Here is a 24,505-nt window from a genome sequence, read left to right on the forward strand (position 1 = left end):
ACTTTAGGATGTGCATTCTGTTAATTTTGTGCGTGCAATGGTCGATTGATTTTTAATTACAATTACTTGTGTGTGATGGTGCATGTGAATGAGGGAAAGAGGAAAACACTTGCAAGGTCTATAGTGCAAAACCCCACTTCCAAACAATCCAAAAAATAGGAAACTCCTTGTATGCAAATGATAGGGCAACTAAGTGTGGCAGTCGGCCTCCTGAAAGTTACAAAAAAACCAAATACAAATATAAAAAGAATGGGGACATAGAAGTGTTTGGCATTTGGGTGATTATGTGTTTATTTTTTTATTTGGATTTTGTTTTGTGTGTGTTTTGTTTTAAATTAAATGGATTTTCATAATGTGGGACACATGATGCACTAATAACCTTCTGTTTGTCCAATTAGCATCTCACTGAAAGTTGGTGGACAGAGTATTCTTCACAACATACACTATTGAGTCCATCCGAAGTTGGCATTACTATGATGATGGCACTACAATGATCCTTAGAAGAATAAGCTTTGATACCTTCAAAACTATGTATCTTCCCCTCTATAGTTGACTGAAAGCTAAATTCATAGACATTGAAAAGAAGAAAGAAGAAGAAATGTTGGCAAGAGAGTCCTCCTAGAGACGGAAGCCCCCTCTGATTTTGTTTTGTAGGGTACAAATAAACTGGTTAGAGCTAACTCCTTGATGAATGTGCAATCAAGAGGTAACCACTAGAATGCATCCAGAGGTATGTGAGAAGAGAAAGGCAAAAATAAAAGTCAAGAACGAGCTAGTAGGAGAAGCCTCCTTTGATGCCCTAGTGGCACTCTTTATAGAAGTTTGCATGGTGACTCAAGGTCCCCTTCCTAGTGAGATCCATCCTAGAAATATTGATGACATGCCAGCAAATGTAGTCCTGTTGCCCATCTTTAAGGGAGAGTACATTAAAGGCCCTGATCTTCATGTAGCTGAGTTCATGGTAGTGTGTGTGGCTAACAATGTCAGAACCCCCGAGCATTGGTTGGCGATATTCCCCGCTACTTTCAAAGGTGCAGCGTTTTAGTGGTATGAGAGACAAGCAGTAGGAACTTTTGGCACATGGGATGATCTAAAGTTGGCCTTCCTCACTAAATTTAGGAGTGAAGGTTTTGAAGAGCAGATGTGAGAGGAGTTCATGAACCTAAGTCAATAGCCCTCTCGTGAACAAATGGAAGCTTATATCTTTGGAATGGAATCCATACTGAAGAGATGGACCAACCATCACTTGGATGAAGGCATCTGGAAGGGAGTTTTCCTTAGAGGCCTACAACTAGAAGTTCGTAAGTTTGTGGAATTGAGAAGACCAGTCAATTCGCAAGCTATAGTGGAAGGTGCAAGATTGTGTGATAAAGTTGAAGAAAGATTGTCGATGACCTTAGGAAGAGGAGTCCTACCTCCTCCCATGCTTGGAATGGCATACCCACCAAATGTAGTCCCATGGACAGTTTTCTACCCCTATCCTGAGATGCAAATAGTGCCACATTACAGTGCACAAAATCCACAATAATGGGAACTCCAACAGTCACAATGTGTGACCGGGCCTTCCTTTATTCAAGCTGTCACTAAAAGAATAAAGAATAAAGTGACAGTGACGGGCGCCCGCCACCTGCAGTGTGCAGTGGCGGTGACTGTCAGTGTAGTAATACATGGGCGGCTAGGCAGAGGCGCCTTTACCCCCAACCACCTCCCACTTAAAGGCGAATCTACCCTAGTGAGGAGTGAAAAGAAAACAAAAAAGACAGTACAACATGTACACATGTACAACAAGATGAGGAAAGACGTCATCTCATCCCACGCCCATCAACCTCCCGAGGAAGGCAAAGCACTTTGTAGAGAGGCTTTTTGTGAGCAGATCTGCAGGATTTTGGTAGATCTTGACAAGAGCAACAGTCTTGTCCTCAACGACCCCACGTATGAAGTGATACCTCACCTCAATGTGTTTCGTCTTCGCATGGAAGACCGGATTCTTGGCTAATTGAATAGCACTCATAGAATCTGAATGCAGTGTAGGGATAGCATCAATTCCAAGGTCTGCAACCAAATGACCCAACCAAATGGCCTCCCCACAAATGACAATACCTCAAATGATGGTTCAACCACGACAACAGTGGCCTCAAACAGTTTCCCCAATGGCAACTTAACAACAATAGTGGAACCCTACTAGTTGGAACCAACAATAGTGGAACCCTACAACTTAACAACAATAGTGGAACCCTACCAGTTGGAACCAACAACCCCCAATCTCAATAGGAGCTTTGAATCAAAACTAGAATAAAGGACCCTTTGGATCAACCTAACCAATCTATGCGGTGATCATAGAAGCTTCCCAAAACTCTACTACAAGTACTTCAGGAGGAGAAAATTTGAAAGACTACCAGTCCAATTCAGTCGCAAGCATCAAGGAGTTGATATATGTGATTATAGAATAACTACAGATGCTGAAGTTGAATACAACCAACATATCCACTCCTGCAGGAGGTGAAAGAGATGTGATGTGATCTAATACCTAGTGTGAAAAATGCTATCAAGCGAGACATTTAGCTACTAAATATACTCGGCAACCAACTATCCATGGGACCTTCTATTCATACTGTTTGAGGAAGAACCATACAGAAGTTATTTGCTCTCTGAAAGAGATGCACGAAAGAAGAAATAAAGATGAAGAATCAAGATTCAACTTGTTGTAATCCAAGATGACTACCCAGGATATAAGACCAAAGCCTAGGGAGTTCAATCCCAATTTTGGCCCAAGGAGGTTTCCCTCTCAAAGTTATAGAGGATGACAATCTGGCGGTGGCCAAAGATCAGAGGTGGAGTGTTACAAATGTGGAGAAAAGGGACATATCTCACCAAATTGCCCAAACCCTAGAAGGTCCATGGACTACAAACCCTTATGCAGTCGATGCAAAGGAGAAGGCTGCATTGCAAAATACTATCCTAGTCCAGCTCCTGTAAAAGCTATTCCTGTTATCCAATAGAAGACCTAAGAACCTACTTTCAATTTGGTGGAATTGGAAGTTGCCGCAATAACGTGCCAAAAAAGAAGAACCTGTAGTTTCAAAAGAGAATGTTCCCTCTACCAAGACGGTGAAATTCAACCTTCCCAAGGAGAAACAAAAGAGTGTAGAGTAGAATGTAGTATAGAGCACTGTAGTGCCAGAGAGAGCTACATAGAGATTAGTAGAGATAGGACCAGATGTCCAAGAGATAGAGGATACCGAAGTACCCCTAGAAGTAGAAGAAATGCAGAGGCTAGCTCTCTTAGAGGAAAGAGGAAATATAAAAGTAGGTATTGCTCCATTCCCTAGTTGATTGGAAAAGCCTGTAGATCCTATCAAAGAATATGACTTGGTCAAAGGCCTAGATACCTTCAAACTAAACCCAACATTTTGGCAATGCATTTGACACTCTTAGGATCCAGCTTACTTCTCTTGTCCCTGGGCACATGGCAAAATGCCTCACATCCTAAGATACGGAGATGCGTATAAGAGGGAGGTTTTCCAATCCATACCTCCTCTACAACCTAGAAATCCAAACCACTAGAAGGTGATCTGTTTATGACATGCACAGCTGTACTAATTGCCTCAGCCCAAAAGCTCTGTGGTAGGCCTGCATGGCTAAGCATACTACGTACACGCTCCTGGATAGTTCTATTCATCCGCTCAGCCAAACCATTCTGGGGGGGGTGTAGGGGGCTGTCAACTGACGGTTAATACCCTTCTCATCACATAACTGCTCAAAAGCACGTGAGACATACTCACCCCCATTATCTGTCCTTAGGCATTTTAGCTGATACCCAGACTGGTTCTCAACCAATGCAAGCCATCTCTGAAACACAACCAAGACATCAGATTTCAGCTTAATGGGATAAGCCTAAACTTTCCGTGAAAAATCATCTATGAAAGTAACAAAATACTTTGCACCACCCATAGACTGACAAGGCATGGGCCCACAGACATCCGAATGTACCAATGCCAAGGTCTCACTCATGTGTGGCCTACCAGACTTCTTATGCGTAGACCTAGTCTGCCTACCATAAAGACAATGCTCACATGAATCAAAACATGCATTATCAAGGGGCGGTAAGTACTGCAAACTAGAAAGCATTTTCATTCCCTTCAAAGACATATGGCCCAAACGGGCATGCCAAAGAGATACATGTGGGATAGAACCCACAGGCAAAACATGATCAAGGGAAGAAGCGGATACAATCAAGGGATAGAGGCTGCCAGCCTTGGCACCTCTTGCAATCACAAGTCTACCACAAGTGATCTTCCATGCAGAGTCTCCAAAAGATACATGATAACCTGCGTCATCAAGCTATCCAATTGACATGAGACTGCCTGTCAAAGCAGGTACATGACGTACATCCTGCATAACAAAACTGCTGCTAGAAGGAAACTGCAGCCTAATATCACCAATGCCCACAATATCAAGAGAGCTATCATCACCCAAGCGCACAGAACTCGAAATAGTACGGTATGAATGAAACCACTCTCGGCAAGGTGTCACATGAAAGGACGCACCTGAGTCCAAGAGCCAACATTGTGCATACATAGAGTGTCTCTCTGTCATCTACGAAGCACTAGAAGAAGCTGTAAGGATATAATCATCATCATCAACATCCTCAGGCTGCATAACATTGATCTCTTCAATTTTAACACTGGACTTTGCAGGCACTATGCTGCGATCAGAAGACTTATCTTGCACTTTGTCTTTCCCCTTATCTTTGCACCTTTCATTGCGCAGTTTATGGCATTGTGGCCTAATATGGCCCTTTTTCCCACAATGGTGACAAGTAACATCTGCATTCCTGCCACGGGATTTGCTATTGACTTCCCACGAGACTTGGACCGAGATTTCTAAGAATCCTGTCCATGGCCACTGCCATTGCCATGCTTTCCATATCCATCGTTCCTGCCTCTAACTGTCATAGCATGCGACACACGAGAGACGTCCAAATTCTTACGGTTAACCTCTTCCTGCAGAAGAGCACTCTCAATATCAGATAATTTCAAGGTAGTAGCAGAGGCACATAATGCAGTGTGAAATACATCCCATGACTCATTAAGAGTACCAAGCAAGAAAAGAGGAGTGACATCCTCTACAAAAGTGATGTCCTACAAAGTCAAGTTCTTGAGTATAGCATGGAACTGGCTCAAGTGAGCAGGCATGGTTACATTCTCCTTCATGCGCAAATCCATAAGCTGCTTCAGCCAATACATTTGACTCGCTGGACTTTTCTTGTCATAGAGATTCTTGATTTTATCCCACAACTACCATGCACTCTGTTCTTCCTCAAATACATTGTAATGAACATGTTCTATGAGAGATAATACAATAGTGGACTTGCATAACTTATCAAGCTCAAGCTGTTCCTCATCTGGCATAGTTGCAGGCGGATGCCCGCTCAACCTCAATGGTTTGATATGTGATTTCTGCACTAACACTTGCCAAATCTGGCTCTTCCAATAAGAGTAATTTGTACCATCAAGCTTAGTGATGTTGAAAATAGCATGTTCAGTGGACGAACTTGCCATAATGTAGGCTGGAACACTGTAGACAGTTCAAAACTGCTTGCTATTTACTACAGAAAATGACGAAAAAATCACCAAAATTGAGAGAAAATGGCGAGAAAAGTGTAATCAAAGCTGTTGCCCACCAAGTACTAGTGAAAGTACATCATTTCAAAATATTTCAGCATGAAAAATCCATGTCAGTCCGGAGTTATATGCTTGCTATAATAAATGACAACAGGGTACTATGAGAGGCAATTGCGGACCAAATCACTGCACCAAGTCAATAAATGATAGCCAAGACATGACCAGCCATAAATGGGCATAAATCAGCACCAAACAGTCATCAAGACCCTGAGCAAACACCCAAACATGTCACCAAAGCATCCGTCAGTGAGTAGGCATATCCCCTGGACAATAGGGTAAAGTATACATAACACTGGCAAGACTTGACACCAGTAGGTGTATACTCACAAGAGTGCAAAGCCCAAGCTCACGTCAAAATCAACTCCAAGATATCAGTGCATGAACCATGCAACATTTCAGTGTAAGAGATCCCAAAGTCTCAAGTATATGCAAAATGCTCAAAATAGCATAAACCTCCTGCTCAATGTCGGTCAAGCATACCAGCTCAATCAAACCAAGTCAGAGTACCAAAGACAGGTAACCAAGACAATGCCTCAATAGCATCCTAAGAGCATGACAACTACAAAGCAACTGTAGGTAGCATCCATGAGCAAGACATACATCCCAATAAATATCTCTGACAACCAAAGTGACATACAAAATTCCGGAATAGCAAATGAGAATCCAAGTCAAGTCTTCAGAGAGCACTGAAGCTCAACAAGTACATGGTACACTGTGCCAAGACAAATGCATCAAGCCGTAGGCGTCGAGTAAGCATGTACCCAAAGAGCATGTAGCTGTCAAAGCACTGACCACTGTCAAGCATAAACCAATGTCAATAAGTGCGGGCTGAAATAAGCTCAAGCTTCCAAAAGCATCCAAATCCAATGACAAGCTCAAAGTCATCCGTTGATGATCAATACATCATAGCATAACCCAAGACATACACCCGGAACCAATAGGCATATGTCAAAGCATGAAAGGTAGCTTTAGCCCAAAAGTATTCAGCATGCATTTACTGTTATAAACTAAGTATTTCCAGCCCTACAATCAGGCCAAAATCATAGCATTACATGTAGCTTCAATCCCCCGATCAATCGGGATGCAATAGGCATCAAACCAGTTATGTAGTCATGCCCAAACAAGCATAGGCATAAACTGTGAATGTAGCACTAGCATCAAATGTTAGTGGACTATTTATAACAGTCCTGAAACACTGTTTTCAGCCACCAACCAATACCTAATCCCAAAGGATCAATGCCAAGCATTGATACATGTGCAAAAGGCCTGAAATGGAGCCCCAAAAAGTGCTTAATGCCAAGCTGAAGCTAGGGCTGGAGTGACTGATGTGTTGCTATCCACAAAACATGCACAAATCTGTGTGGAGTTGCTGCTGGTTCTACTAGTCCACATGGCAACTCTGGGGTGGTTGGAGGGCTCAAACATGAGCCAAGGGGGACCTGGAAACAAACCTCTAGCAGCCCATAACCAGGCGCAAAGAGATATGAAGGTTGGAAGCTTCAATGTGGCTGCCCTGTTTGCCTAGACTTGTGGACTGAAATAAAACTCTAAAATAATGAAGCAATACCTCAATGTCAATACCCTGATGGTGCCTCAATAGGCCGGGAAGAAGCTTGAGAAGCCGGGGAGTGACAGGAGCTCAAGAGAATGAGCTATGGCTGTCGGGAAGGAGACCCAATGCGAGTGGGGAGTCAATGGGAAGCTAAGAATTCCACAAGCCAAGCTCAAGAGTCGGGAAGCCGTGCTCTGATACCAATTGAAAGGTGAGAAGGATCAAAGCTTGCACTTGAGAGCTATGGCGGGAAAGCAAGAGCAAGAAAGAGAGAGACTTGAAATGGGAACTCCAACAGTCAGAATATGTGATCGGGCCTTCCTTTATTCAAACTGTCACTAAAAGAATAAAGAATAAAGTGACGGTGACGAGCGTCTGCCACCTGCAGTGTGCAGTGGCGGTGACTATCAGTGTAGTAATACAAGGGCGGCTAGGCGGAGGCACCTTTACCCCCAACACCCTCTACATCATTGAGCTAAAAGCCACCTTCATGAGGGTTTGCTTACCATAAGCATATCTGAGCATAAAAAACAATGTCAAGCATCAACACAACCATGTAGTATACTTGAATAACATGTATGCATTCAATACATAGGTATTCACTAGGAATGCTTGCTGTCTAAATTTTGCTACAACAATAAGCCCTTAAAATGTCAAGCTATTTGATCTCTAATCGATCCAAGATGGTTGCCTAAGTATCAAACCAATATCCAAGAGTTTCAAAAGTGCCTTAAAAGCATTACATAAACCAGAAGCATTCGAATACATGTTACCCATAGTGTATTATAGCAAACCTACTTTGCCAATGGTTGAGCAAAAGCACTTCAAACAAAGCTCAAGACCAAGCCTCCAATATCGAGAGGAATGACCAAGAGAAGGAGCAACACCCATGAGCCAAAAGAGGATAGGAGGAGCTGTTGTATGGCAAGGACACACAACCCATGAAATAGGTGCAAACAACATGGGCTATTCTTGGGCTCTTGCTAGGTTCTAGTAACTGAGTATGGCACAAGAGAGCACTTGCCAATGCCCAAGCACTCCCCTAGAAGGGCTCAAATAATTATGGAATGGGTTGGAGTAGACGGAACCTCAATGGGATTGATGCATACCTCAATGTGTGACTGCCATGAAATCTTCAAGCAAGCTCTTCCTCTCGGACTAAATGAAAATCTGAAGAAGCTCCTCTAATGCTCACTCTGACACTAGTTGAAAGGTGAAGCATGAGTGGAAGAAAGAGCTATGGAGACTCAAGCAAAGAAGAGAGAGACCAATGTGTGGGAACTCCAACAATCACAATGTGTAACCTACCTCCCCTTATTATATTGTCATGTAAAGAAATAAGAATAGAGTGATAGTGATGGGTGGCTGCTACCTATAATGTACAGGTGTGTAGGTGATAAGTACAAGTGAATTTCGTTGGCTAGGCATAGGTGGCCTTAAACTCCTAACATCACATCTACAAAGAGATTTCTCACCGACAACCCTAACACTCATGAAAAAAACTACTTCATGGTGGAGGAACTTAGTAGAATGCTTGGGGATGGCCGCCATTACTACTCCTTGTACCATTTGTGCAAAACTCATCAGTCAATGCATGATGACATGCAAGTCCAAGTCAAGCAGTATTTCCTTTCCAAAAACAATTCTTTCAAGAAAACAACCCTTTCCAAACATGCCTTCTTTAATTTATATGCACTACTATAAAGATAACCAAGCAATGAATACAAAACTCAACTTAAAGATTTTCATAAATCCTTAGATGGTTTTAGGAGTTTTCCTTGAGACTTGATTATCTAATTTTACCATTTGTGGACATGAGATATGACTTTTCCAAGAGCTTATGTCATTTTTATTATTGTACTAGAGTGAAATAATTTGTTTGAGAGATTGCAAAAGATAGTTAAAGTCAATTATCCAATATGTTTCCATCCATGTGTTTTAACAAGGCTTTGGAATGCCTTTTATTGAATTAATAGTTCCAACTCTTATTCTAGACCATTCCCAAATACAATTCCATATGCTACCAGCTTCAATACATAATTGCCTTGATTTAGGGAGACAATTTATCTAACTAAGTACTATATTGTCAAGTTACTCTTTAAATTTGCTATATGCTCAAATATGACTAATTTCGTGTATGTAATTTAAAGTACTAATTAAACAATATTTTCAAGTTACTCTTTAAATTTGCTATATGCTCAAATATGACTAATTTCGTGTGTGTAATTTAAAGTACTAATTAAACAATATTGTCTAATGCTTTATGGGGTCTTGTCCTTGAATATTTAAGATTTTTATTTGACTTACTAGTTTAAAGTGGAAAGATTATCCCGAAGAGCATGCCACTTGGGTAGATGAAGGTACTCTCAACCATCAATATCCCTAGTTTATATCGAGATGAGGACATCTCGATTCCTCTAAGGGGGAGAGAATATAACAAATCTAAATTCTATCACGTGTGAATAGGGCTTTGGGATAATTCATTTTTATTAGATTAAGGCAAAAAATTTTTACTCCCTCCTTCCCCCAGCCGACTGTCGAGCTGGGGGAGAGGGAGGGAAGCATGGGACACCAAGCTCCTTGCTGGAGCTTGAAGCAAGGGGGATTCATGCCTCGTGACATGTAGAGAGGGAGGATCTCCCTCCCCTCCCCCTATAAAAAGCCAGTCAGTGACGCTGAGCAGGAAAGGGAGAAGGAGGTGCTGTGAATCGACACAATAGTTACTCTCATTATGTTGCAAGTAATATTATTCATTAAATTTCATATTTCCTAATTAAACTCAAATGCACGAGGCATATGAGGGGATGGTAGGAGTAAGGGGTGCCATGTTGGTGATAACTACAACGTACTCTGCTCTAGTTGTAGTCATGACTTGCTTTACTCATCGATTGTATGTCTTTTAGATGCAATATTATTGAAAATCCTTGAGATATGCTTCCATAAGTGTATAGCTCCAAAGGGTCGTAGAAAGCCTTTATTAGCTATGGGTGCATACAACTAGTGCTCCTATGGATTCTCTAGTTCATGCAAGAGTTATCTCGAATTACTAATCACTCAAGGACCCTCTAAAATGCAATTTCTTCAATTTCTCTAGTTCATGTAAGAGTTATCTCGAATTACTAATCACTCAAGAACCTCTCTAACATGCAATTTCTTCACTCTCTATAGGGTCTAAAATAGAGATCAAATTGGGGGAAAAACATGAAGATCTAGGATGAATCAATAAGATGCATGAATAATAAACTAGTTAGATTGGGGATGGAATTGGAATCAATTTCAGCCATGAAGTTAGTTGGAATTAGATGTAGTTGAGGAACGGATAGCTTGCTCCTCTCAATGATACAGTGTAAGGGAGGCAGGTAATTGGAAAAAAATAGATAGAGTATTGGTAGGATTTTGGTAGAGGGTTGGGGTGTGGGTTGAATACATTGGTATAGGCTTGGCTTGCACTCATGTACTCAACCATGGGGATTTCCCCAAGCTTTGCGGAAGTGGCCAAGCCTTTGCTTTGGCCATCTTTGCCAATTTAGAATCCTATTTTTGGGTCAATGGACTAAATCAATTTACTAGATCTAGGATTGGTTTAGAGTCAATTCGAATGTTGTATGCTTCTATCTATAGCCTTTTGAACGATCTGTTTTTGCACGAAATTAGAGTGGAGAGATTCTCAATGATACAAAACCTAGAAATAATGAGAAAGTAGCTAGCTTGCTATTTTTTTTCTTCCCAAGTAGGTCAAGAGGCTTGAAATCTACACCTAAGCCTAGTCTCAACATACTTATGTAGCAGACAACCAATTCTTGGCTATTTGGAGCTATATAAGGCTTGATTTTAACTTTTTTTAAATCATGAAGATTACAATTTTCATTTAACAACGTTTTCATATTCTACTCTTTTTAACATATTACTTTTCCTACTAAGATTCAATGCTTATGGAATGCTCTAAAGTACTATAAATATTACCAATTTATGCATAATCTAGTCGTGTTATGGTTAGTTGTCAGGCAACTTGGAAATAGTGTCAATTATTCATGGAACATGAAGTGAAGTTAATGAAACAAAGTCGTATAAAAAGCATATTAACTTCATGATACTATGGCAATGGTCTAGTCAGGTTAGAATAAATCTAGGTACATTACATCGATACAAGATTGATAACCTCTCAAATCTTCCATTAAGAAATTAGAATAAACCAACCTAGTACATGCATGTGCACATGTGTGTCTACATGCGTGTGCACACACACAGACACACATGCGCATGTGCGCATTAGTGTGTGTGCATGAGTGTGTGTGCATGTGTGTGTTATAAATGCAAGGCTTTTCAATTGATCATGAGATGCACTATTTCTAGAAGTCTTTTTCTAAATGTTGGTGTGGAATAAAGTGAAAATAATGTTCCATAATGACAATTACCTATCAAAGAACCGTCCAACTAGTGCCCTTAACATTGTAAGAGCTACACTGAGAAACTACAACTTGTAAGCAATTTTGCAAAGTGTCAAGATTATGATAGTTATCTAACACTTAAGATTCCCCCATGTGCCACAAAGTATGATATGTTGGGAATGGATTTTGATGAAAAGTCACACACATGCCTCCATGTAGTTTATCATGAGTTCTTGAAGACCATAATACCACAATATCTACTAACATATTGGAAATAGTAATCATGCTCATTATGAGGGCATTATAAGAACCAATGTAGCAATAATTAATGAAACCATGATGCAATATTAATTGCTATTACTATGAAACAATAAAAGACAAATGTAGCTCACTCTCAGTGTGCTCTAAAAAATACAATCCAACTAATTGGATGATCTAAGTTTGAACCTATATAAAACCACAAAAATGAAAACTCTCAACATTGTAAGGTTAACTTATCTTAAGTTCTATAGGTTCTCCAATCCAAAGTGAAAGAGTAAGTCTTTCTAGCCTTAAAGAGAGACCAAAATGGCAATCCAAGAGAAATACTTCGAAAAGATTTCACACACCCTCCAAAGAACAACACTTAAGGTGTCCACTACTTTGGATACCTTAAATAATGTAATTTGAGTTTGTCAAACCATACATAAGGAAACAAGTTCTCTTAAAACAATTGGTACTTGAAAACCATCCAAAAGACTACTCACAAAGTTCTATGTGGTGACACTTACAGGAGCAAGGCCACCCTTGTTGGCTGAGCTTGAACAAATTTTTTTTAAAGGGAGTAAGGGGATGCTCACATGAGCTTTTGAGTTTTACCACTCCTCAAGCAAATATAACTTTACACATATATGTAGATAATTTAGTCATCATGGGGACTTGTCGTCTTGACATAAGGGATACCAACCCTAAATGTGTTAATGCTGCCATTTGATCCAATATTTAGGCAATAATATAACAACTAAAAGGACCTCACTTCTACCACCAAATTGTGTCATTCTCATGCGTACAAAGCCTAGAAAGAAGGCACAAGGCACATGCTCTCTAAGTTCTCCTTCTCCTTTGGGTTTAATTTTGATGTTGCTCCAAGGCAAAAAGATGCTACTTTTCGTGCTATTAAGAGTTCATACAAAAAAGTAATTACCTTTGCATTGAAAAAGTAGCTACCTTTGCATTTGCCCACCAAGCATCATATACAAATTAGTAGTCTTGGATTGAGCTAGGGTCTAATAATTGTCCAATTGTCTCTGTCAAGTTCTTGTACCCATTTATACGACTTACTAGATTACTAACTTCAAACTTTATCAAAATTATGTCTTAAATATGACTTTTTTTACTGAAACTTGTGACAACAACTAGTAACATGAAGAGTCGAGTAGATGCTCTACCATCATTAACATTAATCAATCTATGGTGCGATTTGCATATCAGATCATTAGAAAAAGGCGAACAAAAGGTCAAAATGTTTGATGGAATTCTTTGAAAAATTTGATGACATTATCAAATAGTAACCACCATCCTTAAACCATTTTTTCAAGGTTTAATGACAAACACAGGTCTAATTGCCACTACAATTTACATAAGGCATAAACGATTTAGAGAAGGCATGCGTAGTTTGGCTAATATGACATCAGATGCCACTTACTCCAATTAATGAAGTATTAGAACTCTCAAAGCTTGCATCACACTATTAAATTGAAGGAACAATAATAATCAAAATTTGAAAAAACTATAGACAATTTGCAAAGCAAAGAGTTGAACATGTGTATACAGCTCTCCTTCTCTTTAAGTTAGCTTTAATATTTCATTAATAGATCTTAAACATATTAACATTGTAAGGGATAAATCTTCTAGCCTATTGCCAAATTCATATGAGTTTTTATGTTTTACTATTTTTTGAAGATATGCACTTCACATTCAAGTAAAACCATTAACTATAATATGAGAAGCCAACATTACGATTCCACAAAGTCTTCGAATAGGCCTTTTAAATTGTTAAGAAAGTTTAACCTATACTCAAAAGATTCTCTTAAATCTTTTGAAAGTTGCATCTATCATGATATATTCTTAACTCATGCTCAAGCGACATAATCTGATGTTAAAGATTTGAATTTCTCCATTACATTCCACTAATGTATAATCAAGTGATATGAACATAGATTGAATATATGGGCGTATTGAATGGGCAGGTTTGTTAGCAAAGAATTAGTTTTTAATAAAAAAGCACTTGTAGACATCATGCATAACCTTGTCTACTATTATGGCATTTGAATTCAAAGAATGAGTATATTATTTTTGCTAGTATAATTGCACATAAAGCCAATTTGCATTCACATGAGTTTGGGAAAATGGAAACCCTAAATTATTTTCAATGTCACCTTGATTGAAGTTTATTATAATTTAGCTTTTCATGGATTTTCAAACAAATTCAATATCGAATCATTGCATGTGTGAATCAATAAGGTCAATAAGGAAGTAGAAACCAACTTGGTGTATCTTTTGTATTATGTTGGACTTTGTAGCTAATGAAGGCATGCATATTATGCAACTCATGGATTGTGATGTAATCTTTGATTCTTTTATAAGTTTTCTATGAGTCATAACATTGAATTTATCATGACATGAAGGTCTACTAATTAAAGGTTCAAGTTTCAACCTGTGTATTTTTGTTAATAGATTTAAGAGTGTTAAATTGAACACTTTTTGATTGATGGTAATATAAGTAAATAAAAGCTCCCTACACTTTACCTAGTGCTCGATTGTTGCATTTATGTGTCATGGTTGTCTATTTGGTAACGTCTCCTTGAAGAATAATGAATTGATTTATTTACAATGATCATGGGTGTTGGTATACTCTGGCTTTTAGGTTGGAAGATTTCAGGTAGAACTTTATAGCATGCTTCCTTACGTCAATGATCTTGACATGTATGGACTATATTTAGACTTCATAGAATACAATGATGTAGTTCAAGAAAGGTTATTCCTAAAGATCTAAGAATTTGGCATTCTACAATTAAAAAATATCGAGGGTCTTGAAAAATATTTGTTTGGTCAACTTAGCTTGAGAATGACATTCAAATGTTACATTATTCATACATTGCTAGCTACTAGCTTTATACTATTGTGCCTTTGGGCTTCAAATGGCAATATGAATGAAAGGACCAACTAGGAAGCTAATGCTTGAAACATTTGGATGACATGAAATTGTGTACTACAAAAAACTGATAATCTCATGATTAAAGAGTGTTTATATGCGAGTTTATAAAATCTAACCAAATATATAGCTTGAATAATGAAGCTAGCATGGGCCATTGCACGAGAAATAACTATAGTAGCTATATGGTCCTTGTCTTACTTCTTTTTCATAAAGGTGAAGTAGTGGTTGTCAACTTGGTTGAGTGTCGTGGGAAACAAACCAATTGTGCTTGTGAAAGTTGTATGTTTGCATACATAAAGTAATTGATGGTGGGACTAATCACACTTTATTGCATTATTTGGTTGGAAAAGAGAGGCATGTGGACACAAGATTCCACAAGAAGCAGAACCTATTGCAACTATTGCAAAATGATGCGCCTAATGCATGAAATCTCTTTCATGCACCAAAGAATCAATTTTAGGTGTTAGAGAAGCTAAAGCTGAGTTATGGAAAGTTGAGCATGCCAACTTCAACTTGCTTAGCAATCAATGTTGAAATAGTACTCTAAGAATGATAACCAAACATGCAATGCTATCAAGGTTAGGCATGCCACATGCAATCATTCTAATAATGCTTTCACAAATGGCAAAGTTGTAAATACATGAAACTCTTTCTAAAAGGTAAGCCAGAGAGTCATGACTTTCTAAATAACATTTTAAACATGTTAAAACGACAACACAAGTTTAACAAAATATATCTTGCATATGCCAATGATGCATACATGTCTGACCAAATCTAGCTCATTGTTCTAATGATAAAGAGGAACCTTGCCCTTGACTAGTTCAATGTTGATCATTTTTCATCACATTGTTCCAAGTGGTACTTGACTTACCATCTACACCTTGTTTTATAACTACCTCTAAATTGCCAACTGGGAGTCATTGATCTAATTGGTTGACATTGATGTGTTGTACTAGTATATAGCTCATGATAAAGTGTAAGTTAGATGTGTTGTACTAGCATATAGTTCGTGACATATCAAAACCATTGATGCCTCTTTTTAGGTACAACAAAGGTAGACCTAAGTAGTTTATATTGGCAACCCCCACTATCACAAAGTTCATTATGCCAACTTTCAATTTGTTTGTGCCAATACAAATTGGACTTGTGTAAAGCAATAAATCAAACTTTGTCTTTGAAGGCTAATGAGACAATCTAGAAACCTTGTATAAGAAATTGGTATATATAAATGATATCCACCAAACTCAAGAATTTGAATCTACCACTTGAAAATTGTTAAAATGAGTTATTAGTCGAATGAAAGAAGACCCGCCTTACATGCTATTGACTTTTTATCTTCTTACAACTCCATCAACCCTACTATTGGCATTTGGTTTTGTATAAGCACCAAAAGTAGATAACAAAATAGGAAGGTGAACCATAATACTTTCATAGGGAAGTATGCCAATAAATTCTTACAATTGAGGAGAGGCTTATTGAGAGTTGTTTATTTTAAGTATGCTACATAGTAACATGAGTTGAAAAAAAAAACTCCGTATGGCAAATCATTGTATTTGAAGTAGAAAACACAAAAACTCTTAGGATATGGACTAAAATGTACCTTTCATGGGTGGAAGACACTTCATGTTTGGTGGAATTTATACTTCTTCCTTTACTTAAATAATTTTAACACTTGGCTCCAAACATGGAACATAGTGGGTACCCTCCAATGGGGTGTTTAGAGGATCACTAGGACATTCATAGTGATTTAATCTTGCTATTGTTAACCATGGCATACACATGCATAAGCCTTTTAATGATCCATATGTCATGAGGCCAAATAACATCAACTTCTTTCATATTTTAAAAGCTCTTTAGTTACCTCATTGAGCTTTTTAATGAAAAAAATTCAAAATCGTAATGAGGTTTGGATCACATTTTCTTCAAAATTAGGGGAAAAATAAGCTTAATGACACAACATGGGTGTATAATTAATGGATGTGGATGGGTCTACATGAAGCTATTACATAAGGCACATTCAAACAAGGATTTTAAAAGGGTGAAACATGCTCCATACATTTATATTTATGTTCCTGCACTACCCTTACAATTGTGTTCTAGAAATGACATTGATCACTTTGATTTATAGACATGGAATATGCAAATGTTTTGGGAAAGGGAACCATTCTTGGTGAGTGGAAAGGACTAAACATGTGGGGTTAGGGTGCAATGTCAACAAGGAGTGGAGAAGAGAGTAATACTTATATAAAGCATTAGTATCTGATTCTTGAGAGAGAGAGAGAGAGAGAGAGAGAGAGAGAGAGAGAGAGAGAGAGAGAGAGAGAGAGAGAGAGAGAGAGAGAGAGAGAGAGAGAGATGCTCTTGCAAGCTACATGAAAAGTGCAAAAAGACCATATTCTCTAATATAGTATGGTTTAGTTCATAAGACAACTTTCCTTTTCCTTCACTTGTTGGAGTGGTGTTGTGACAAATGTTGTGTTTTGGCATGCATATAAAAAACATCCTCCCCTAGGGTTTGGGAAAAGAGAAGATAAATGGATCTCAAAACTACTTTAATATGATAAGGGTAGCTTTTGTGATGCATGTTCATTAGGCACGATGGAGGAGTTTACGCAAGCCTCACTTACACTAATCTAGAATATGCGACAAGAAAGAGCAGGAAATTGTGTCACATCATCAAAGACATCATAAAGTGCCATCATTTTTCTTAGTATACAAGAAAGAGTAACACACACACACACACACACACACACACACACACACACATGCATGTGTGTGGAGAGAGAGAGGTTGGAGGAGAACATTGAGAAGCATATTTCTCTTCTTGATTTGAGGACTCTAATCCTTGATTAGATCAAAGTTTTAACCATCTTGATGATTTTCTATAGCGTTTGGCAGCTGCAATGTACCATAAGATGATAGCAACTAAAAGATGGGTTACAAAAAGGCTAATAGGGTGTGGTCATGTAGAGATGGCCGTACAAAATTGTGGGATATATTGCTACAATTATGGAAGTCAAAGATCTTGTATTAGAGATAGGGTTTTGTTTGGATAGTTCTTATTGGAGGCCTTATACTCATGAGACAGTGTGATGAGACAAGATTGCTAGTCTTTTTATTTCTTCCTTGGTTGGTGGATAGATTTAAGATTTTATTATGAAGGTTTAGACTTTAGTGACATCCTAAAGAATCACTAATTGCACATGGATCTTGGAAAGATTACCTTCTATTCACATATTGCACCAGCAATATCCTCATTTGTTTCACGTCTTCCATTGGATTAGACTTTGGCATACCTCGCATACTAGGCAATGCTTTTACATTGGACTTTGTCTCTAGAATTCATGGTCATATTGGTCACATTAGGGGCTTATTGTTGTGGCAAAGTGGCTTCTATGATATCACTAGGGGTTGTTATCCACAATGTGGCTACCCCATGGTTATAGATTATTCCTATGACTTTGACCACTGCTCATGCAAGATGCTCTCACTATTATAGGACTTCAACAAATTTTTTTCACTTTCTTGCTAGCATCTCTTAGAATTTTTTGGTTTTTGTTTTTCCCAGTGTGGTGAATATGGCTTTAAATAACACTCACGCGCGCGCACGTGCACGTGCGTGCGCACACGCACACACTCACGCACGCACGCACGCACACACGCGCACGCACGCACACACGCACACACACGCGCACACACACACACACGCACGCACGCACGCACGCACGCACACACACACGCACGCACACACGCATGCATGTGCTTGCACACACATGAAAAAGTAATCACTTGACATGGTATGCTTGGTCACTCTTTGGCTTAGAGATTTGTGAATAATATTCCATTTGAAAAGCTTAGGTACATTTGGGAAGAGGGATTGCTAATGACTCAATTTCATGATTTGTGATTTTTATGTTAAATGGGCATTAGAGTCTTCCAGCTTGAACCAAAAGTGGGAGGTAACTCATTATTTAATCCATGCCTTCTACACAAAAAGGGCATTGAGGAAGATGAAAAGTATCTCTTCTTGCCAAACAAAAGTAACAGGTTCCATGCCTACAAATACGTTGATGGGTGAGTTTTATCATCGAAATTGATAAACAATTCACGTGAGTGTATAGATGACTTGAAGCAAGGGTTGATCTAATGAGTCCTATTGATAAAACAATTGTTGACAAGAGCATAGAGATGCACTAAGTAGGATTAGCTCATATGGTCATGCATAGGAAGCTTGAAAGACATTCAGTTATAACAAATGTTGTTTAGTGCGAAGAGTGAGCTTGAATAAAGGTGGCAATAATGAGGTGGGCATCCACTGGGACAATTGAAGGACCTCCTAGAGGAAGAGTAGACTCTATAGTTAGGACTCTAGATACTATGGTTGATACCCAAGTTTCTTTTAAAACCCAACCAAATTCATTACGTGTGCTTGAGCTTTTGAACATGTGGGAGGACTTTGAACTCAACCTATTACAAGCAATGAGAACATAATGTATGCATAGTCACCATGGGAGAATGCAAAGACTCTAGGATGATGAATAAGATTACTTCTCAATGGTCGAATGGTAATAGCTGGTAGAAGGTAAGGCTAGATGGTTCTATTGATGGTAGGGGGCCACCCAACCATGCATAAAAAGTTGCATGTAGTAGGGAGCTTAAATTGCATATGGTGGACAAACACTTGTAATCACAACAAGGTCTAAGGGGTTTCTTGTGGGCAACTTATTACAAAATAGACAAACAAATTTTTGAAGTTAGGCACTCTACTTCAAGTTCTTACTCTCTAGGAATGTTTGAGGGTTGCAATATAGAGTTTAAGTGACTCTCGGTTGTATAACCACATATGATCATGGGTATGTTGGATTGAGAGCAATTTTGTGGACTAATAGCTATTGTTATAGACATCAACTAACTAACTTAAAATTTTTTGAGAAGACTTGAAAATTTCTTAAAAATGCATTGTCGTATGATGATTAATATAATTTTTGGAACATTGCCCAAGCACATCTTGAAGGATGGGCAGACGTTGCAAAGCACGTAGGCAGTTGGGAGGAATTGATCTTTCAATTGGTAGAGACGCACGCACCCACCTTTACCAACTAGGCTATGCTCATTGGCAAGAAGACTTGAATTTTGAAACATGCCTCGAGGATGTATCCAAGGATTGAACTCATGCACCCATGCACATATCCACATGCTCAAACCACTTCAGTTGCAACCCCATTTTAACAAAAGAGCGACTTTTTTCACCTCGTGAAGAATGCTTCGTGGCTTCTCAACACATAAAAAAAGGGATAGATGGTGCTGCGGGGGTGTATCTAAAGGTTAAACTTGTTCACATGTGGTATCCCATTTGAGGGTGATGTGGAGGTAAAGGTGATGGTGAAGCTTTCTTCTCCTCTAATTTGGGTGTGATAGGGGAGACTCTTTTATGAGCATGGGGGAGGAGCTTGGAAGCATGATGAAATAGTCATCGACAATGATGTGATGATGGTAATGGATGTGCATGATGGGGGTGGGGTGGCTGGGCCTTACATGATATGAGAGAGAGAGAGAGAGATTGTTATGGATGGAGCTGAGAGGGGTATACAATGGGGGGGGGGTGTGAAGAGAGAGAGAGAGAGAGAGAGAGAGAGAGGGAGATTGTGATGGATGGAGGGGCTGGTTTTACATGATACAATCTCTAGAGAGGGAGAGAAAGAGAGAGAGAGTTATGGATGGAGAATGGTTTGTGGGTTTTTGGGGGGGGGGGGGGGCAGATTGTGGATGGGGGTGGGGATAAGATGGCTATGGATGGGGGACCCGAGTTATACAATGGTAGAGAGGGAGAGAGAAAGGGAGGGGGTCATTGTGTTGGTTGTCAAGGAGCAAAGGATTTTAATTGTATGCCTCTGTATTCTCCACTAATGTCACCTTCTGGTGAGCTGTGCGTGTTGTCGCTTCTCTCTGCTCTATGGCAGATATAGTCATTCTCTCTGCCAAAAAATACTTTTATAATTCTCCTTTCTTACCCCATCGATCTCTTCTTCTTTTCTTCTTAGTTTGACCCCCCCCCCACCGTCATTTTACCCCCCCCGTCTTCCTTGACCATCTTCTGGCTTTCTAGTGTCTATTTTCGTGTATCTTTTTCCCCCCACTACTATGAAATAAAAAATAATTGCCATTACCTCTTCCAGTTTTCTGTTTGGCATCTTCCCTCCAAATATATCAATTTATTTTTAATTGTGTAATTTGTACAACCGTTTAATGATTATTTATAGCTCGAAAGAATGAAATCTCTTACCGGCTTCTGCCAATAAAATTTTATCATTTTCCTTCTTGACATCATCGCTCCCCCTCTGGGTATGTAAAAAATGTTAGAAATTTGCAAATTGCAATAGCATTTTATAATTTAGCGCAAAAGGACAAAGATAGAGCTCTCTCTCTCTCTCTCTCTCTCTCTCTCTCTGTGACATGTGCATCTAGCCTCCCCTGTTTCTGGCCCTTCGAGAGAGCGAGTTTGTGAGAGCGGGTTCAAGTGGGCTTTGCTCCTGCTCGCATTGGGTTTTCCCTGTTCTGGGGCAATGTCCACTGCTCTTTGTGGGTTCTCGCCTCCCTTCCTACAGGCTACAGCTCCCTCCCTCTCTCTTTTCTCTTTATTTCTTCTCGTGTTGACTTTAGTGGGCTAGTGGGTCTTCCCCTCTGCCCCACCCCTTCATCGCCATAGCCGCCTATTTCAGCTTCCCCTGTCTTAAACTGTCTGTCTACCCTGTCCTTCCTGGTCCCCCCCCCTTCTCTCTCTTATGCAGCCATGGCTATGGTCCCCTGTTTTTAAATTTAAAACCAGTGTTGATATTCGGATCCTCCCCTGCCTCTGCCCTCTTGCGTCTTGGAACTGGATTTCGTGCAAAAGTGTGAATTACTTCTTTTTTATGCTCCATACTTTTTTCCTCTCCTCCTCCTCCTCCTCCTCTTCTTCTTCTGCCGCTGCCGCTGAGCCCAAGCCCAGATTTGCAGCCATGCGGGATGGGCAGGGCTGTCTTCTGCCCGTCCTGCGCTGTCACGCTCAAGGGCTGTTGCTAGAAGAAGACAAGGTGCTCTCTTCCCTGCCTGGCCTGCTTCCCAAGTCCTGTCGCGCGGAGGTCGGGTCCTTTCTCTTCGAGGGAAGAAGCAGCACGGAGAAAAGGAAGAGGCTTAAGCGAGGGAAGGCCAAGACCCCCGTCAAGGATGCGCCCAAATATGAAGGCCGCGTGCCTCTGGAACAGGTGCCTGAGAAGACAAGCTGTAGTGAAGTGCACCTGGTGACGAAGGCCTCTGCACAACCCATCATTGGCGCAGAATGGGTAAGCTCATCACCATCTCTTCCACATCAAATGTTAAAGAAAGCCCTTGACACACAGTGCACTGTCAAGACAGGGGTCCTAGATATACAAGAACAGAGTATTGCCTATTGCCCAGCACAGAACAAACAATCTCGTTCGGTAAAGCAGGTCATGGTCAAAGATGGTTCAAGAAAATGTCAGCTCAGGAATTGTTCTGGTGCAAACGATGAACTTCTTACGTTGGCTACAAAATCAGTATGCCACTCCAGTACCAGTCAGAATATGGCAGATCAGAATGATGATCCCTCCTACATCCCTGGTCTTGATGATAATACGGCTCTCAGATGCCTTGCACACATATCTCGCTCTGTGCATGGGAGGCTGGCTATGTTAAATCACAAGTACATGCAACTAGTGAGAAGCTCTTTGTTGTTTGAGCATCGGCGACAATATGGTGTGGTGGAACAGTGGGTGTGCATCTACACGAGTGGCAGCAGTGGCTGGACAGCATTTGATCCAAAACAGAAGCAATGGCGGAACCTCCCTCCAGCGGAAGTGGACCCTAGTTTTCATCTCTCTGACCGAGAATCTCTGTCAGCGGGTACACATTTGTTGTGGCTAGGAAGAGAAGCTTTTGAATTTGCTTGTTACAAGTATGATCTAATCACCAATGATTGGGAGAGGGGCCCTCCCATGGTGAACCCTCGCTGTCTGTTTGCCTCAGCCAGCTGTGGAGAGTTTGCATTTGTTGCTGGTGGTTACAGTTTAGGTGGGGGACTGCTTAGTGTGCTGAATACTGCCGAGAAATATGATTCCCGGACAGGCACATGGTCGGAATTACCGCCCATGATGATTCCCCGGCAAAAATGCTCAGGATTTTTCATGGACGGGAAGTTTTTTGTTATTGGTGGTAAAGATAAAGACCACCAGCCAATTACCAGTGGAGAAGAATATGATATTTCTCGAAAGACTTGGAGGCTTATAGACAACATGTATTCAGCTCCTGCAGCACAACCATTGATGGAACCTTCTCCTCCATTAGTAGCAGTTGCTGGGAATGAACTCTATGCCATTGAAAGCTCTTCAAATCTTCTTAAGCACTATGAGAAGAAAACAAACACTTGGAAAGTGTTGGGAACTGTGCCTGTAAGGGCAGACTTTTGTAATGGGTGGGGTTTGGCCTTCAAGGCACTGGGAGATGAGCTGTTTGTCATTGGTGGACATCGAGATTCTACTTGGAATCAAGAAGGTGTAGCTGTCTTCTCTTGGAGACCACAGCCTGATGATACAGATCCTGACTGGCAGCTGGTTGATTCTTGCCTGAGCACAGGCACCTTCTTGTATAATTGTGCTGTTATGGCTTGCTGACGCAGGAAGACACCTTTCTTTGGCTCCCATTTGGCTTTAGTTGAGGAGCAATTCAGCTTCTTGTATTTTTACGGGGGGTGCATATTCTATCTATATCAGGGGTCCTTGGAGTACAGACAGATGGCTCCGTGGCTCTTGGAGGACAGAAATGTGGCTCCTTAATTCAAGGCTCTTTTCTTTTGAGGCTTGGGAGCTGAAAGTGGAATGCTTGAAGATAACAAAACTATATCTGGAGATATGCAAAAGACATGCAGTGCTGGCCTTCAATTCATTCTTTAAGTTGTGTCAATAGTTTTCCACTGCCATGACCAACATAGTGTTACTAACTCGTCTAGGTTACTGTGTATCCTGTTATCGCACCCTGATCACAATGTCGTCGTTACTTGTTAGTCTTGCTATGTATATGCTTACCAACAGCTATCCAAGTCACTATTTGTTTGCAGGCTTGTTCTCTCTTTAACCTGATTTCTTCTTACAGAAAAGTATTTGGTGTACATATATTTATCATGTCTATATTAAGCATGTGAATTATGTGAAATACAGAGTATCCATGTCATGCTTCATCTTTCCGGTTTCTCTGTTGAATGTACTGTGGCATTTCACTGCTAAATCTCAATTGTCCTTTTTATTTTAAGTTCTCTAATTGAGTGCTCTAAACATGCCAGCTTGGTTGAGGGGATATGTGATTAGGCAACTTAAAAATATGAAAACTAGTATTTCTACTTGGTTGGTTTTGTATGTATATTATTTTCATTGGTGTTGCTATAAGTATGTTTACTGTGATGGAGGTATGGAGATGCCACTAGTGTTTCAAACATTCTTTGTGGGCATCCTGTACAATGTGAATGGTAAGAGAGTTTTACAGTACAAGTCATGTTATTCAGAGAATCTAGTTCTTGGGCGGTTCTTGTTTCTGAGTAGTGTCTTCATCTCTTGTTCTGCCTGGATTTTTCATTTCTTATACAAATGACAACGGCTGATGATGTGTTGAAGCTAATTGTGAACTCTCTTGCTCA

At 40.0% G+C, this 24,505-nt stretch overlaps 1 protein-coding gene across 2 annotated transcripts; it reads left to right on the forward strand.

Moving 5' to 3' along the window:
- The first annotated feature begins 21,260 nt into the window (after window positions 1-21,260).
- LOC148020717 (F-box/kelch-repeat protein At5g60570-like) lies at window positions 21,261-23,927 on the forward strand. 2 transcript variants are annotated; one of them, XM_087698539.1, is made up of 2 exons: window positions 22,004-22,142; window positions 22,216-23,927. In XM_087698539.1, exons 1-2 carry the CDS (start codon window positions 22,139-22,141, stop codon window positions 23,487-23,489), a joined length of 1,278 nt encoding a protein of 425 aa, XP_087554665.1. In that variant the 5' UTR covers window positions 22,004-22,138; the 3' UTR covers window positions 23,490-23,927. The 2 variants fall into 2 exon arrangements, with proteins under 2 accessions (XP_087554664.1, XP_087554665.1); XM_087698538.1 differs by having other exon boundaries at window positions 21,261-23,927.
- The last annotated feature ends 578 nt before the right edge of the window (window positions 23,928-24,505 follow it).

This window comes from Lygodium microphyllum, chromosome 18 (genome assembly GCF_053477565.2).
Source record: "Lygodium microphyllum isolate KBCC chromosome 18, Lygodium_microphyllum_v1.1.10, whole genome shotgun sequence".
Lineage (NCBI taxonomy): Eukaryota > Viridiplantae > Streptophyta > Polypodiopsida > Schizaeales > Lygodiaceae > Lygodium > Lygodium microphyllum.

Excerpts from the sequence above, each read along its gene's own strand:
- LOC148020717 (XM_087698538.1), top strand. The coding sequence starts at position 21,603 with ATGCAGCCATGGCTATGGTCCCCTGTTTTTAAATTTAAAACCAGTGTT.